Source organism: Centropristis striata, chromosome 6 (genome assembly GCF_030273125.1).
Source record: "Centropristis striata isolate RG_2023a ecotype Rhode Island chromosome 6, C.striata_1.0, whole genome shotgun sequence".
In the NCBI taxonomy this organism is placed as follows: domain Eukaryota; kingdom Metazoa; phylum Chordata; class Actinopteri; order Perciformes; family Serranidae; genus Centropristis; species Centropristis striata.
The window spans coordinates 2677185-2695265 of NC_081522.1; the positions used below are offsets into that span (position 1 = coordinate 2677185).

At 38.3% G+C, this 18081-nt stretch overlaps 1 protein-coding gene across 1 annotated transcript in view; it reads left to right on the top strand.

The window, feature by feature from the left end:
* Positions 1-18081, top strand: part of hydin (HYDIN axonemal central pair apparatus protein) — a 163501-nt gene that overhangs the window by 129608 nt on the left and 15812 nt on the right. Inside the window, exons 65-80 of the mRNA XM_059334390.1 lie at positions 260-408; positions 571-766; positions 2309-2417; positions 3854-4093; positions 4252-4394; positions 5659-5871; positions 5953-6113; positions 8493-8587; positions 9375-9603; positions 10957-11157; positions 11250-11376; positions 13380-13545; positions 14335-14482; positions 15393-15600; positions 16522-16743; positions 17808-17977. Coding sequence (XP_059190373.1) covers positions 260-408; positions 571-766; positions 2309-2417; positions 3854-4093; positions 4252-4394; positions 5659-5871; positions 5953-6113; positions 8493-8587; positions 9375-9603; positions 10957-11157; positions 11250-11376; positions 13380-13545; positions 14335-14482; positions 15393-15600; positions 16522-16743; positions 17808-17977 — 2777 coding nt within the window. The remainder of the gene's footprint in view (positions 1-259; positions 409-570; positions 767-2308; positions 2418-3853; positions 4094-4251; positions 4395-5658; positions 5872-5952; positions 6114-8492; positions 8588-9374; positions 9604-10956; positions 11158-11249; positions 11377-13379; positions 13546-14334; positions 14483-15392; positions 15601-16521; positions 16744-17807; positions 17978-18081) is intronic.

The following is an 18081-nucleotide window of genomic DNA, read 5'->3' on the forward strand; positions in this document are numbered from 1 at the left end:
TCAGTTATTTCACACTTCTTTTGTTCAGTTCATAATTCCATATTTATTTATTACTATATTTCTATATATGTGTTCATTCATAGTTTTGATGCCTTCAGTGAGAATCTACAATGTAAATAGTCATGAAAAAAAAGAAAAAAGCATTGAATGAGAAGGTGTGTGTCCAAACTTTTGGCCTGTACTGTACATGGATAAATGCATACATAGCACTGATTGTGGTAGATGGCCTTTAGTCAAACATCCATGTGTTTCCTTACAGACTGCCCGTAGCGTGGAGGTCTTTGATTTGTCTGCTACAACACTGAGCATTCCCGGCCAATCACATTCATTCGCTGTGGTCACATTCACACCCCAGACGATGCAGTGCTATAGTGCTGTGTTTGAGGCCACTATGGAGTTCACTACCAGGTACGTGACATCATTACTGTGTATACCACTTAATTGTTCTTTATGCTGTTTGTCTGTCCATTTATTTCTACTACTACTATTAGTGTAAGTAAGAGAATAGTATCACCTCTTGCTTTGCTTTATTGACCACAGCCCACCAACTTTTTCCTCTGTTGGATCCAGAATGACACCCACATTTAAGAAAAAGGTGCTGGAGTTCGACTTGATGGGAGAGGGCAATCTGCCCAGTGTGTGTGTGGTGCGTCCAGCTCTGAGGAACAGCAGAGGAAGCCCGATGCTGCAGTTTACACGAGTATTAGTAGGACGCAGACAGACCCGGGCCCTGGTTCTGCTGAATGATGGAAATGTTCAAGCTGAGGTGGGAGAAGACATTTATCTTTGTCCTTTTATTTGTATGGATTTAAAATATTTAATTAAAATGAATGAATGAATGAATACGGAAGCCCTGAACCGCAAGTGAAGAAAATATTTTTTGAGATGTTATTTTGTTATTTCAAGATAATATCTCATTATTTCGAGATAATACACATATGTAAAAAAAAAAAAAAGAATTAAAAAAAAAAAATCTTCCAAAATTTTTTTTTCTTCAGATATTATCTCATTATTTCGAGATAACACACCTATGTAAAAAAAAAAAAAAAAAAAAAAAAAAAATTTTACTCTCAGATATTATCTCGTTATTTCGAGATACTAAGTCGTTATTTCGAGATAACACTTAGGCCTATGCTGTCTCAGTGAACCAATGAACCAATATCGATGTTAGCCACTAGAGGGCAGAAGATGTTAACAGAAGGCCCACTCAAAAATCAGCACTCAACTACCGACATTAACCACATTGCAACCACCAATTTTATATCTGAAATTTTCTGCTGCCATTTGTTAGGGGTTTATGGCACAAACCCCTAAGAAATACGAGATATTATCTCGAAATAATGAGATAATATCTGAAGAAAAAAAAAATTTTGGAAGATTTTTTTTTTTTTAAATTCTTTTTTTTTTTTTTACATATGTGTATTATCTTGAAATAACGAGATATGATCTCGAAATAACAAGATAACATCTCAAAAAAAAAATTCTTCACTTGCGGTTCAGGGCTTCCGTAAATGGATGCTTTATTTCGGTTACAAAAAACAACAAAAAAACAACAAAATAAAATCATGTTTTTGCAAAAGAATCCATCAGACAGCAACCGAAAAAGGAACAGGCTGAAGCCCCACTAAAGGCTTATTTTTGCCTCTCCTGTACCATCTACATGCATATACATTACATTATATACATTACATTAACTGAGTAATTCACATTGTTACAAAACACATGATACCTTAAACTGAAAAATCAAATTCAATCAAATTTCATTGCAACCCTTGTTAATTTTTTAAAGTTTTTAAAGTCTTCTTGAAAACTAACATAGAATTACACATCTTTATTTCATCACTTAGTCCATAATTCCATAATTTTACACCCAAAACTGACACACATAACTACTTAAGATTAGTTCTGACTTTGTGAGTTTCAAACATTAGCATTAACCCCCTTAAATTATAAATCCCTTGTCTTAATTTAAACATTTTTTAAATACAAACAGGAATTGACATGTTTACCACTCGAAACATAATTTCTAATGTTTTTGAATATACAATGTCCTGAAATTTCAACGCGTGTATAAAAAGCTGATTTGTAGAATCACGGTATCCAACTTCATTTATTATCCTGATAGCTCTTTTCTGCAGTTTAATTATTGGATCTAGGTTTGTTTTATATGCATTTCCCCAAATTTCAACACAGTATGTCATATAAGGCAACACCAGCTGTAGGAAAACCAAATGCACCTGTATTTACAGCACATAAAAATAATACAGTTAATATGGTTCACTTGTGGCTCTGTGTGTGTGTTGTGCAGGTCCAAATTGAGATGCCGGATAAACATGGAGTGTTCACCTTGAAAGCTGCTCCTGGCAACACTTGCAGTTCCATTTATTCCACACAAATTGAGAGCACCACCGACTCAGGTACAGTCTTAACCTGTAAAATCCCTCTTCACCTTAACAATTTGCACAATACAATATAATGTATGCTAGACACAGAAATTACAAGGTGCTTTTTTGCGATAAGGTGTCAACACATTTCACTTTGGAGTGAATATGCTTCTGTTTTTCTGCTCTGTTCCCAAGAAATACTGCCACTATTACTGCTGCTTCTCAGTATTATAGAATTTCATTATTATAGAACATCTTTAGTTCCTCTTCAAGCTAAACATGTACTCATCAAGGTTATAATAGTTTTGGATTTTTCATTAGTTTTAGTTTTAATTTCGTTGTGAATTTTTGTTTTCAAATTCAGTTAGTTTTAGTTCGTTATAATATATAATACTATAATAATACATATAATTGACAAGAAAATACTTTATAAATGCCGCATGAATTAAAGATTGTACCATTAAATATTACCGTATATTTCTGTTAGAGATGTGGTATTTAGTATATTTAACAGTGAGAAAAAGTATTTTTACAAAAATTAAATGCAAAAATGATGGCTTGTATATATATTACAGTATATTTTTGCTACAATCACGGTGCCAGTGTATTTTACAGTGGTAGTAATGTATTTATGTATTTATTTATGTAAAAATAAAAATGTAAAAAATACTATTTTGGCTGATATATACATTTACGGTGTTTCATTGTTACTGAAACTGAATTAACTCATTTATCAATTTACGGTCTTTTACTGTCATGGTTTAGCAGTTTTTCACCATAAAATCCACAGACATTTTACAGTGTACATATATCACATTACAAACTTATGGAAGTCCTGACGGCTCATTTAAAAGCTCAGTTTCTGAATATGTGTGCATTTTCCTGTGGATTGAGCGTTTTGATACATTAACAGTGTTTATATAGCACCTGGACCTGCTTCATAATCAATACAGGAGTGGAAATTTCAATTTTTACAATATGACCTCTTTAAAAGAGTAGCCTATCTGTTTAGCTTTGCAGTCCTATAACATTATCAAACTTATAAACTCAATTCAGCAGAATCCAAGATATCTTTTTTTATTCCATACATTCCTGTGCTACATTATCAGAGATGTTTGTGCTAGTGTCAGCTTATATAGTCTCAAGGTGCTAACCTCAAGCCGAGATGAGAACAAGCTGCAAACGTTTAGTAAGTAAAGTCAATATCCCCCAGATCATCAACCTGAAGTGAAGTTAACTCAAATGACAATTTGTGACACAATGCAAGACTTTGTGCAGTTTCCTCTGGAGCCACAAAGGGCTTGATACAACTACACACTACATTTATGGATTTAAAAAAAATCACATGTACATATTATTCCAGAAATGTGTTTCTGTTCTACCTAGTATATACTGTGATACTGTTGCTTTGGCACAAACTTCTCTCCTATATTAGAGACAGTCATAACTATATTTCACTTCTTCCACAGAGCATCAGTTGGTGCACAGAGCCGTCCTGAAGCTGAATGTTAACCAGCAGGTGGAGTTTGAGGTCAGCTTCTGCTCTGAAAAGCAGAAGAGTGTCACGGCCGAGATGTCTCTCCAGGTGGAGGACAACCAGCACAGCAACACCATCATACAAGTGACTGGAGAAGCTTACCAGCAAATTGTGTCTCTTGACAACATCAGCAGGTCGTCGCAGGAAATAGATAAAGAAGATGATGATGGAGGTAAGAGAAGAAAGAGGGGCAGCAGAATCATGTGATAGGAATGTTAAGGGCGAGCTCTGAAGTCTGTTAAGAAATTCTCTAAATGTCATGATTTAGTCATATGGAAGAATCTTATTCTTATCCAAGATTTTTCAACAAAGTATATTTCTCTCTTGTAGGTAATTATGAGGTGCTGAATTTTGGTGACTGCCATGTAGATTGGCCCTACCATGAGAGTTTCACCATGACCAACCACAGCAGCGACCAGGTGATGAGGTTTGAGTGGCCGTCCGCTGGAGACCACCTGTCTTTTGCACCACAGGTAAATCACTGAAGGAAGGAGTGAATGGGTGGGTTTAACCCATAGACTGTATATAAATAATGGACGTAGTCACCGTGACGTCACCCATTGGTTTGTGGCCTGTTGGAAGCCTCGAGTTCAGCGTTATACTCGTCGCCATCTTGTTTCCGATACGTGGAGCAGACCATAATTGGACTGTGGAGGAGGAGAGGGATCTGATCACTGACTACAGCCTCTCTACACCTCAACCTGACTGAGAGAAGCTGCTGCTAATTCATGTTAGCATTAATTAAATGTATCTTTCTGACCTCAGAAAACTGAGCAGCGACTCCTTGGAGTGTCTGTTAGTCCAACCAAACACTGAACAAGACATTTAATGAACAAAACATTCAAATAAACTGTCATTAAGTGAAAATACAGTGTTAAAGGGTCAAAGTTATGAGACCAAAACATCCTTTTTTCTGTCTATATAACGTTATATATAACTTTATTGACACGTTTCCATGGATACGCATTGCTCTGCTTCTCTCCTGATGACGGCTCGCCTTGTCAGTGACCTGTCAATCAAAGGTAGCCACGCCCCAAATCATACGATTCTTCTATTTTCTTCTAAATGGGGCCATTATTTGAACTATTAAAGTCAAATTGTCTTGAAGATGATTTTTTACTAGTGATTGAGACCATAGTGTTGTCCTGAAAATTTTTTCTGAGGTAATAAATCAAGTCAGAAGTTTTCAAATTTTACACTGAAATGAATGGGCAGGTGAATTGCAGGCTTTATGCACTTCCTGGTGGCCTCCATGCTCAGGCACGGAGATTGCCGCATGGTTTAACCCTTTTTAGGGCACTCATTGAAATACTTGGAAATTTCAACCCAACCAGGTGTTATTGGAGGATATTACAAGACTTTTACTTTTGTGACTTTTTCCAAAATGTTTAATTTTTAAGTTGCAAATCAAGGTCAATTGAGTCATTATTATTAAATTATTATTATACGAATTGGGCAGATGCCATGGTGTCACTATCTGTGACATAGTCTGATCTTCACTGATTAGTTTTGAGAAATCCATGTGGTTGTACAACCTCATGGAGAGCCACAGGGATCCCATCTGGATGTCAGCTGAAGTTACCAAATATGTTTCTTTGTCCGATAAAGGGTTAAAAGCATTTTAATGACGGTGTCTCAGTCTAAAACTATGCTCTTTTTTTTTTTTTTTTTTTTTTGCTAATGCTAATGCTAGGGTGCATGTGATAAAAAGTAATCTGCTTTCATTTTTTCTGACAGGTGGGACACCTTCATGCTGGTTGCTCTAAGGAAGTTACTGCCACCTTCTGCTCCAATCAGCCAGTGACTCTGACCAGCCAGCCAACGAGATGCAAGATTAGTCAGGTGGAGTTCCAGCAGCCAGTAGAGCAGGTGGCTGACTGGGACGACCGGCAGAGGACGGTACAGTGGCTGAGTTCCTCCCAGCAGGCTTCAGGAGGAGTAAAGAATAAGGTAAACATACTGACTATGAAAGAGATGTTGAAGAGAGTTTATTCAAGTTAAGGAAACATGTGTATGTTTGTTTGTGTGCAGGTTGTGAAGACAGATCCTGAGCCCTGCTGCTCTGTGGTGGAGGGCTCCCAGTGGGAGTTGGAGTTGCGTATCAGCACAGTTTGTGACTATGTGAAGTTCAGCTGCAACACTGAGGCCATCCACTTCAAAGACACAATGCTTTACCAAGCCAGGCTGCACCAGTAAGTCAGAGACACATAGATGTTTGAAATGTTTGACTGAGGGAGGTCCATGGATCCCAACATTTCTTAATGTCTCACCATTTCTTACATGATATCAGTTGAAAAAATCAGAAATAATAGGAGATATGTTCAGCCAGGATACTGTGATTACCTTTTTTTTTTTAGCAATAAGAAGAAGGACTCTAAAGTAGTAATGTTTGATTGTTTTCTTTTACATATTTTGATATTATTACTAATTCAAATAAAATTGTTTCTAAGGGCAGTTTTATATCTAAATATTTTTAAGTTTCATTTTTTGTTTTGCTAGTATCTTGATCATTTTGGACAGCCCCAAAATAATAATAATAATAATAATAATAATAATTAATTGAATTTATTTATTTTTTTATTTATTTTTTTTCAAGGTGAAATTATAATTCAACATTCATATCGACTGCGACCGAAAAACATGAAAATCTTAAGTTTTACTGCTGCTAAAGGAAAGAGTCAGAAATAAAACACATTTAGTGCTGAAATGTCCTTGAAAACGTCAAACTAAGGCAGAAAAGTCCCTTATGAACAGTAAAATACAATTTAAACTTTATAGTAGAAATCGATGCTGATCATTTAACAAGATTTAAGTACATTCAAACCCAGAGGCAGTAGGAAAGAACACAAACAATTAGTCAAAAGGAAATGAAAAATGCTACATTTTTCATTTTTTTTAATGTGGAATGAACTCTTGACCTTTTAGACACACCTGCATATATTAGACAATTAGCAACCTGGTCTCACAGAAATCCGTGAAATTCATTGAATTTATATAGCGCTTTTCAATAACCCAAAGACGCTTACAAGTATACATACAGGGGGGGGACAACAAAAAACGAGCAGGGTGGTGGGGAGCAAGACAAGAAACTGGTTATGAGTAGGGGAGGTCAAAAGCTTGGGAGAAGAGGTAGGTTTTCAAATGGTGTGGAGAGTGAAGGTTATAATAGTTTTGGATTTTTCATTAGTTTTAGTTTTAATTTCGTTGTGAAATTTTGTTTTCAAATTCAGTTAGTTTTAATTAGTTTTTAGAGTGAGTTTGCTAGTTTTAGTTTAGTTTTTATTTTTTGAAAATGCTTAGTTTTAGTTTAGTTTTTATTAGTTTTAGTGTTAGTTTTAGTTTTTTTGTAATGGGCTATATGTTGGGTGCGAGATTCAAAGAGGTCATAATAAATTTTGCCTTTATTTCCTTTGGTTTATTCTTCTCAGCCCCAATAAGGTTATTAACTCTTACAGTTCTGGGTGTTTTGTATTTTGGTTCTAGTGTAAACATCCCAGTCTCAGTAAACATATTCACCATGTGTTGCATGTTCAAATAGAAACACTGAATTATGAATGAAAAAAGTTGACAAAAACGAAAACTAAGGACATTTTCACTATAATTTTAGTTAGTTTTAGTTAGTTTTGTAACCACACAATACAGTTTCAGTTAGTTATCGTTTTTTTAAAACCTCTAGTTTTTATTTTTATTTCAGTTAACGAAAATGTTTTTTCAATTCTAGTTTTCGTTATTTCGTTAGTTTTCGTTAACTATATTAACCTTGGTGGAGAGTGAAGGTGAGTCGCGGACAGTTTGGGGAAGAGAGTTCCAGAGTCGGGGTGCAGTTCGGGAGAAGGCTCTGTCGCCAAAGGGTTTGAGTTTAGATGGTGGTACTGTCAGTGAGAGAGTGGAGGAGGATCGGAGGGCACGGGTGGGGCGGTGGGGGATGAGGAGGTCAGACAGGTAAGGGGGAGCCAGATGGTGGAGGGCCTTGAAGGTGAGGAGGAGAATCTTGAAGTTGATGCGCTGTTTGATGGGGAGCCAGTGGAGAGAGTGGAGAACAGGAGTGATGTGTTGGTGGGACCGGGTGTGGGTGAGGAGGCGGGCAGCAGAGTTTTGGACCAGTTGGAGTTTGTGGAGGGAACGTGAAGTGATGCCAGTGAGGAGGGAGTTACAGTAGTGGAGGCGGGAGGAGATGAAGGCGTGGATGAGGGATTCGGCAGCAGGGGGAGAGAGGCAGTGTCTGATTTTGGCGATGCGGCGGAGGTGAAAGTAGGAGGTCTTGACGGTGGAGCGGACATGAGGATCAAAGGAGAGGGTGGGGTCCAGGATAACACCCAGATTGAAAATAAGTGCGTGTAGTCCAAACACCCCAAACAAATCAATTTTGGTCATTCTGAGGGATCAGATGCTAAAGATTATAAAAAAAGCTGATAAACAGATTTAAGCTATGTGCTCACACTAGACCTCATGGTCCATGTGAATCCATTACATACATTTTTGACACTCCATCACAGTGGTTACAGAAGTGTTTGGTAAGTTAAATTCCTGAATAATGTCAGTGTGTATCTTTGTGTGTTGTGTGTGTGCAGACTGCAGATCGTGAATCACGGTGCTGTCAAACTGGAATTTTCCTGGCAAGTCGTTATGGATCCAAAGGACAACATTGTAAACAATGACCAAGGAGGTACTACAGTAATACTATTGTATATAATCATGAGGTCAAATGATCAGCATTTGATATCAGCATTCACTTTTCTTGCTGTACCATAATGCCCCATGGTTGAATTCGATATACACGACCGGTCAAAAGTTTTAGAACACACCAACTTTTCCAGAATTTAATTGAAAATGATGCACATTTGCAACATTTAAAATTCTTCATTGAGCATGATAGTGTTTTGAAAATAAAAAAAGATTCAAAATCACATTTTATGTTGGACTAAAGGACTAAAAAAAGACACAAAATGACCAAAAAAAAGACACAAAATGACAAAAAAAGACACCAAAAGACACAAAATGACTAAAAAAAGACACAAAATGACCAAAAAAAAGACACAAAATGACAAAAAAAGACACCAAAAGACACAAAATGACTAAAAAAAGACACAAAATGACTTACAAAGACATGAAAAGAATTCAAAAATGGACAAAATAGCCCAAGACTCCATAGAGTTAAGTTGTTAACCCATTTCTTGTTCCCTGAAAAAGGCCTACTTGTATAATTCTGAAATGTACATTATTTTCCAGTTTTGGTTAAGCTTACCTTTTTTTATTTACCTCTGGCAGTTCACCACTTACCTTTGTACCCTTTCAAGCTGTTCATTTGACTTGAACTGCTTGAATTTCAATAAAAAATGGAAAAATTGGGGTGTTCTAAAACTTTTGACCGGTAGTGTATACCTATCTAAATTTGAGTGCTTTTTTAAAAAAAGAGGTTGTGAGTGAATGTGAACATATGTGGTCTATAAAAGATGGGACCCTGACCTCCCGACCAGGCAGCAGGGCAGCAGCAGTGGTACCTGAAGCCCGTCCTGCCAGCGCTCTGGCCAGCATGACGTCTCTTCTGATGGGTAATCCTGAGCTTCCACCAATCAGCATCGAGCCCACGGTCGGGGCCATCGAGCCTGGTGCCGTTCAGAATTTCACCGTTCGCTTTTCACCTCTGGAAGTGGCCCAGTTTCAGGGCAGGCTAGTGTGCAGGTACAGTTACAATAGACAAAGAAGTTAAAAGTGCTCAACCATCCTGAAAATGACCACAGTAAAGGGAAATTAGAAATATTAAAATAAACAGTTATTTTTCCCTGATTAGAGCTCAGCCTGACCTACATGCCTGAGCCGTGTGTCCTAGTAAATGACATCTGAATGTAGTTTTCCATCCCTTTTTGAATTCCCTCTGGAAGTGTGGAAAAATGGCGTGAATAGAATTATTATGACGCAGCCTTTGTTGTTTTTCTTTCGGTCCTTAAATCACTACACTGGCTTCCTGTGAGTCGGAGGATAGATTTTAAAATCTTACTGCTGGTCTACAAAGCATTGGTCATCTGGAACTGGCTTGTTGCGTGTCCCAAAAACAAGAACTAAGCGGGGTGAGGCAGCTTTCAGTTATTCTGCTCCTCAGAGCCGGCCCAAGGCATAAGCGAACTAAGCAACTGCTTAGGTCCCCGCGGCCACCAGGGGGCCCCCAAGAGCAATTAACAAAAAATATGTACATAGTTTGCATGCATGAGTGACACTTTCTATATGATCAAAGATATATTATTGAACAAAAATACAATTTTATGTCAACAACGCCAAGATAAAGGAATGTTTTCACGTTTTTCAAAAATAATAAACCAGATGACACTTTTACAGTAACAATAATGCTTTACCATTTGGATTGTTGTGTAAATCAACCCCAAGTCACTCTATAGTTGAATGTGATACATTTTTAGATTAAAAAACACATGTGACACCCAGGACATCATTCATTCATTGGTATCATTTGTATCATTATTGTATTGGTATTATTTATGTAATTAACTGGGACACCCCCTTAAATGTGTGAAGACATATCAGGCTGACAATAGCATAATGTAAACAACACTGCCAGAGCAACAATGAGTTTGTAGGTGTGTGAATGATCAACAATCAATATTATTGGCAGAAATAGAGGGCCCCGAAATTGAATGTTGCTTAGGGCCCCATGGAGGCTTGGGCCGGCTCTGATGCTCCTCACCTGTGGAACAAACTACCTGTAGATCTGAGGTCAGCTCCTTTAAATCAGGACTAAAAACACTATTGTTTACTGCAGCGTACTCTTAACTTTAACACTTATCTGCTCTACTCTACTGCCCTTACTTTTTAACCACACAATGTTTGACTTGTGCTTTTTATTATTTTATCTCTTTTTATCCTGCTGTATCTTATTTGTATTTATATTTCCCTGTTTTAATTGACTGTTTCTACTGTTTTCAATTGTGTCTTGCTGTTTTTAATGTGTATGTAAAGCACTCTGAATTACCTTGTGTTGAATTGTACTATACAAATAAACTTGCCTTGCCTTGCCTTGCCTAGTATCCCCAACTTGCAGGATGGGGATCATGCTCCCTGCATCTCAGTGTGTGGTCGCAGCCTGTTGCCCTTCTGCCACTTTGACCTGGAGGACTCAGATTATATCAGTGGGAACCGCCGTAACCCTGAATTCCGGAGCCCTCTGGACCCGAACATCAGAGTCATAGAGTTCAAATCTGTTGGATTCACTGTGCCATCGACAAGGTAACAGAGAGGGAGAGATGAGAGTTTTTTATCTCTATCCCTGTAAGCCCTAACACTTTGTTTATATGTGTGTCTTGTGGTTTACAACACAGATGTTTCAGTGTGGTGAACCCAACCAGTAAACCCTATTCCTTCAAGTGGAGATGTGAAGACACAGATGGCAGTCCTTTCTGCTGCCTCACCCCATGTGGCACCATCTTGCCTGGGAAAAAAGTGGAAGTAAGGATGGAAACACACTAGCCTGGGTATACCCATACTGCCTTGCGCGCTCAAATTTAATTTCGAACCTCCATCCAGTCTGGCAACCAGGGAGGTTTCTTAGCCCTGTTGTAGGGATCCAATCACAGAGCGGGGAGGGACGGCAAGACGATGACGCGTACTACTCGGCACTTGGAAGCTTGTAGTTTTCTTACGGATCCAACATGGCTGCTGCAGACGCGAAACTCTCTTTAGCTGTAGATGGTGTTTTAAATAGTTTAGAGCCAAAGTTGAAAGGCGAAAGGTCTCTCGGCGGCTCCGCTGTCCCCCGGCTCGTAGCCAGATCACCGGTAGCGGGGCTATTAGCGCAGCTAGCGGCGCTAATCACCGGCGCTAGCATAATGGCGGTGATCTGGCTACGAGCCGGGGGACAGCGGAGCCGCCAGAGACCCGCAGCAGCTTGTTTATTGCCCATAAATTCAGTGGATGTGTGGCTGAATGACATGAGGGGGAATAAAGCGTGAAAATAAATAATCTTGCAGAAAGCGAGAACGGGAGAAGCAAAGCAGCAGCAAACAACACTCTCTCACAGACACACACACAACAAACATCCATTTCTGTTGCTCTACTACGTCATCTGGTATAACTGATCTGATTGGCTAAGAGCTACCTACAGACGCTTTGATAGACATTCTAAGCGCCCAATAAACGGCTCCGGAGGATCGTAAACCACACCTCCTCTACGGAGAAATGAACGGCTGGTGTCCAGACCTAATCTCATTTGAGATTAGTCTGGTGTTAGCCAGGTTAGAAACACACAGTGAAATAGTCGTCTTTTCCAAGTCCTTATAAACTCTACTTCACGTCTTTCCTTGACCTCAGGAGGAGTGGTCAGGAAAAGTCATTGGACGTATTTTATTCTTATATCCAATACAACATTTCTCTTCCAGTTTCCTTCAACTGCACTATGTCATCTTATTTACCTTGTCCCATCCCTCATTTCTTTTGCACATTAGTCAGTCTCCTCAATTGAAAGTTTTGGTCCCGATCTCATTATTGTTTCAGTGTCCCTGTCTCCCCATTCATGTCCCACTTTATCACAACAAATCCAATCTAATCTCATTCCTTCCATTTAATCTAATACCGCTTTAATTTTATCTCATCTCATCAATTTCTAGCTCAACTCATCTGATCTAATCTGTTCTAGTTTGTTCATCACTCTTCCCTTCCACCATCCTCATCTTTATTCCTCTCACCCTAATTTTTTTCTGTCTTACATTTCTTCATTCCTTCTTTTTTGCACGCACACACACACACACACACACACACACACACACACACACACACACACACACACACACACACATACACACACAGACAGAGCCATTTGTAATCCTCTGGTCTGTCTGTCTGTGTGTGTGTGCAGCAAGGTTATAATAGTTTTGGATTTTTCATTAGTTTTAGTTTTAATTTCGTTGTGAATTTTTGTTTTCGAATTCAGTTAGTTTTAGTTAGTTTTTAGAGTGAGTTTGCTAGCTTTAGTTTAGTTTTTATTTTTTGAAAATGCTTAGTTTTAGTTTAGTTTTTATTAGTTTTAGTGTTAGTTTTAGGTTTTTTGTAATGGGCTATGTGTTGGGTGCCAGATTCAAAGTGGTCATAATAAATTTTGCCTTCATTTCCTTTGGTTTATCATCTCAGCCTCAATAAGGTTATTAACTCTTACAGTTCTGGGTGTTTTGAATTTTGTTTCGAGTGTAGACATCCAAGTAAACATATTTACCATGTGTTGCATGTTCAAATAGAAACACTGAATTATGAATGAAAAAACGAAAACTAAGGACATTTTCACTATAATTTTAGTTAGTTTTAGTTAGTTTTGTAACCACATGATACAGTTTCAGTTAGTTGTCGTTTTTTTAAAAACTCTAGTTTTTATTTTTATTTCAGTTAACAAAAATCTTTTTTCAATTCTAGTTTTCGTTGTTTCGTTAGTTTTCGTTAACTATAATAACCTTGGTGTGCAGGTGTGTTTTGAATATGCAGCTGAGCAGCTGGATGCGGTGGAGTCATTGTGGAGCTTCACCATTGAGACTCTGTCGCTGTCTGTCCCCTTCCTGTGTGTTGGCACCGCTAAGGAACCGCTGCTCTATCTTGATAAACCTCACCTCGACTTTGGAGAAGTGCTTGTTGGTGTGTAACATATATAGACACACACACTCATACATGTATTTACATAGTGACACAATTATTAAGTTTACTGTCAAAATATTTCTTTTATTTTATTTTAACAATATCTCACACTCAAGTGTGAATAAGAAATGGTTAAGTGCAGAAAAATAAAACCACTTGGTTAGGGTTAAGTGAAAAATGTCTTTCTTTCTTTCTTTCTTTCTTTCTTTCTTTCTTTCCTTCCTTCCTACTTTCTTTCTGTCTGTCTGTCTTTCTTTCTTTTATTTCTTTCTTTCTTTCTTTCATTCCTTCTTTCTTTCTTTCTTTCTTTCTTTCCTACTTTCTTTCTGTCTGTCTGTCTGTCTGTCTGTCTGTCTGTCTGTCTGTCTTTCTTTCTTTCCTTCCTCCCTTCCTTCCTTCCTACTTTCTTTCTGTCTGTCTGTCTTTCTTTCTTTCTTTCTTTCTTTCCTTCCTTCCTTCCTGCTTTCTTTCTTTCTTTCTTTCTTTCTTTCTTTCTTTCTTTCCTTCCTTCCTTCCTTCCTTCCTTCCTTCCTTCCTACTTTCTTTCTTTCTTTCTTCCTTTCTTTCTTTCTTTCTTTCCTTCCTTCCTTCCTACTTTCTTTCTTTCTTTCTTTCTTTCCTTCCTTCCTTCCTTCCTTCCTACTTTCTTTCTTTCTTCCTTCCTTCCTTCCTTCCTTCCTACTTTCTTTCTTTCTTTCTTTCTTTCTTTCTTTCTTTCTTTCTTTCTTTCTTTCTTTCTTCCTTCCTGTCTGTCTGTCTGTCTTTCTTTCTTTCTTTCTTTCTCTACAGGCCGTAAAGTGGAACAGAGAGTAGATGTGGTGAATGTAGAGGAGGAGCTCTTCCACTTCTCTGTCCTGCAGTCGTCTCTTCTGTGTGATGATCAGAAGTCCAGCCTCATTGTGCAGCCCATGACTGGCACAGTGTCACCCAAGGACAGGTTCATGACAATATTATATACACTGAGTGAAACAAAATGTCATGACTTTCATCCAAAAATGCTATGTTCATTTTCACTTAGTGTCAATTATTGGAAAAAAAACGCAATCACTAACTTGTGTGTGATCTATTGTGCATCTGGCATACGGTGATTAAACTAGTATAAAAAAACTAGATATAAAAGCTCTGGAGGAAGTTGCACATTGCTCCACTACTTATTCAATTTGGTACAACTATGACTATGAGGAAATCTGCTGCATACGGTGACGCAAAAGTGTGTGAAATTGGATTGTATGCAGCCAGGCGGCATCACTTAAAGCCATAAGAGCATCTTTGGGCATGCAGAAGTTTTCACGCCACACATTTTCATCAGCTACTCCTTCCACAAAGTTCTCCTCCATCACTAGATCTCCCAGGTCTCGTTCACAGCCGTCTGGCTCCTCCCACCAATCGCTGCATCCAGAATGTGATGGAGGTAATTCCAGATCCTTCTCTGTTCACTAATACTATCTGTACATATCCTGGACATTTGGTGGAAAGACTCCTGTAAGTTTATTAGAGCTGCCAGAGTAGCTTGAAGGTCCCACCATGGAAATAATCCCACGTTTCTTTATTTCCTGTACTGGAGCATGTATGTGACGTAAACACATACGTGACGTGAGCAGATCAGATCAGAGTTTTGTGTCTTGTCAGTGTAGACGACACTCTACGGAGGAGAGGATTACACTTTTACACTTTGGAGGGTGGTTTCAGATTTTTACGTCTTTAAGCCCCCAAAACGCCGTCACCGTCTAAATGAAAGGCACTTCCGATAAAATATTTTGTCGTTTTCACCCGCGAGCGTCCTCGTGTGAACGGGGCCTCAGTCATAAAGAGCAGTGCATCTGTCAATTGTTGTGGACTCTTTGCAGGTTGCCGCTGTCAGTGTCCTTCACGCCTTGCCAGGAAGGCGATGTGAGCTTCAGATTGGTTCTGAGGGTGAAGAGGAAGTCAGAGCCGCTCACACTCATGGTTAAAGCAGATTGCTTCAGCATGAGCACTTCTGTTCAAGTTGAGAAGCCAGAGGGAGGCCTCAGAGAGATCAGCCCTCACCACAAAGACACTCTGGACTTTGGAAAGGTCAGCACACTTTCACATCACAGACACAAATACAGTACAGGCCAAAAGATTGGACACACACCTTCTCATTCAATGCGTTGTCTTTATTTTCATGACTATTTACATTGTAGATTCTCACTGAAGGCATCAAAACTATGAATGAACACATATGGAATTAAAAAGTGTGAAATAACTGAAAACATGTCTTGTATTTTAGATTCGTCAAAGTAACCACCCTTTGCTTACTAGAATATTCTTTCTTTCATTCCTTCCTTCCTTCCTTCCTCCCTCCCTCCCTCCCTCCCTCCCTCTTTCTTTCTTTCTTTCTTTCTTTCTTCTTTCTTTCTTTCTTTCTTCCTTCCTTCCTTCCTTCCTTCCTTCCTTCCTTCCTTCCTTCCTTCCTTCTTCTTTCTTTCTTTCTTTCTTTCTTTCTTTCTTTCTTTCTTTCTTTCTTTCTTTCTTTCTTTCTTTCTTTCTTTCTTTCTTTCTTTCTTTCTTTCTTTCTTTCTTCCTTCCTTCCTTCCTTCCTTCCTTCCTTTTTTCTTTCTTTCTTTCTTTCCGTCCCTCCGTCCGTCTTTACAGGCCGCAAAGTGGAACAGAAAGTAGATCTGAACACATGTGGAATTATGTACTTAACAAAAAAAGTGTGAAATAACTGAAAACATGTCTTGTATTTTAGATTCCTCAAAGTAACCACCCTTTGCTTACTAGAATATAAGACATGTTTTCAGTTATTTCACACTTTTTTGTTAAGTACATAATTCCACGTGTTCATTAATAGTTTTGATGAATCTACAATGTCAATAGTCATGAAAATAAAGGAAACGCATTGAATGAGAAGGTGTGTCCAAACTTTTGGCCCGTACTGTACTCTGCCTTTATGTGTGCAACTGAAACATGACCATCACCTTCCTGTATGTCTGCTATATACACTGTTTGTAGGTGGGGATTTCAGAGCAATCCACCTTTAATTTCCTGGTATCCAACTTGTCAAGATTCAGCCTGGAAGTGACCTTTGACCTAACAGGTCCCAGTGAGCTGCTGCAACACTTACAAGCAAAGCCTCAAAATGATACAATTGAGGTTGGGAAGCAGCTGCAACCTGCACTCTTCTTTAGTCCGCGGAGCATCTGTAACCTCCAGGATGTCAGCCTGAGTATCAAGGTGAGATGCTGATTTATGATGAAGTTTTATTAAGGTAGTCATCTTGTAATAGAACATATATTTGTGTCACCGTGGAGGTGTTCAGCTTTCAGAATCCGTAAACCAACTGTTTGTGACTGTCAGTTGTAAAGAGTTTTTAAAAAGCTGTTGTTTTTTTTCAAGGAATAGTCGAGTGAAGAGGATGATAAGTTATGTTTTCTACTAGACATTTACTATATTGTACACTGCAAAAAAGCCAACTTGTATTTTTTGGCCTAAAACAGTGATTTAAGTTGGTAAAACTTGGAAATATAAATTATTGACATTTAGGGCAATAATGTAAGTTAGCACAACAAAGGAAGCCAGTTGTCTGCTCAAAAACAAGTTGGTGAGTTGTTGTTACTTATATCTTTAAGTTGGGGTTCACAACAAGGGACAATAGTTCTGATAACTCTTATTTCTTTGTTGTGAAATGCGGGAAAACGGTGAAATTCGGTCAATAGCGAAAGCTAGCGGCTAACTGATGCTAGCGGCTAACTGATGCTAGCAGCACTGCTTGTTACAGCTACAAGAGTAGCCATTAGCGTATCAATGCTAACTCAAAATTGTGGTCACGGCGTTACAATCATGCCAATTCAGCACATTGCAGAAGTTAGCAGAAGTAAGGATTAAAAGTTATTACAATGTAAAATTATAAGTTAGTACAACTTACAGTTGAGTTGACAAAAATCTGAATTCAGAGTTGAGCAAACTCAAAAACAAAACTTAAAATATTTAGTTTAATTGTCCAACTTAAAATTTTATCGAAGTTTGTTGCCTTGAAATTTTGAGTTCACCCAATTTTTCTTTTTTTGCAGTGTACATGAACTAAAAGCAAATCAAGAACTACACCATCTACTGAATAAATTATATAAATGAAAGAGAGACATTTTAAAATGAAGCTGATGTTCTTTTTTATGCCACACCACAAAACTGTTTAGTGTGGTGGAACCATAGACTGTATAGGGTGAAACCTGTGTTTAAACTGTATTTCACACTTTATATTCTGTCTTTTTTCTTTCCCTCTCTTGAATTTCTCAATGCAGGTGAAGCATGGGCCAACATTTACCTTTGCCCTTGAAGGCAGGGCTGTCTCACCTAGCCTTGACTTCTCCTTCACTAAGCACAACTTTGGCAAGTGCTTCCTGTGCAGTCCGGGCATGGCGCCGGCCTCCCAGACTCTAGTGATCAGCAATAAAGGCAAAAGGGACATCAGGTAGTTGTGTGTGTCCGTCTGTTTACTACATAAAATTTGCATATACTATAAATGTTGTTATTCTACTCAGAATGTGACAATTTACTTGTTCTTCTATGTTCTGC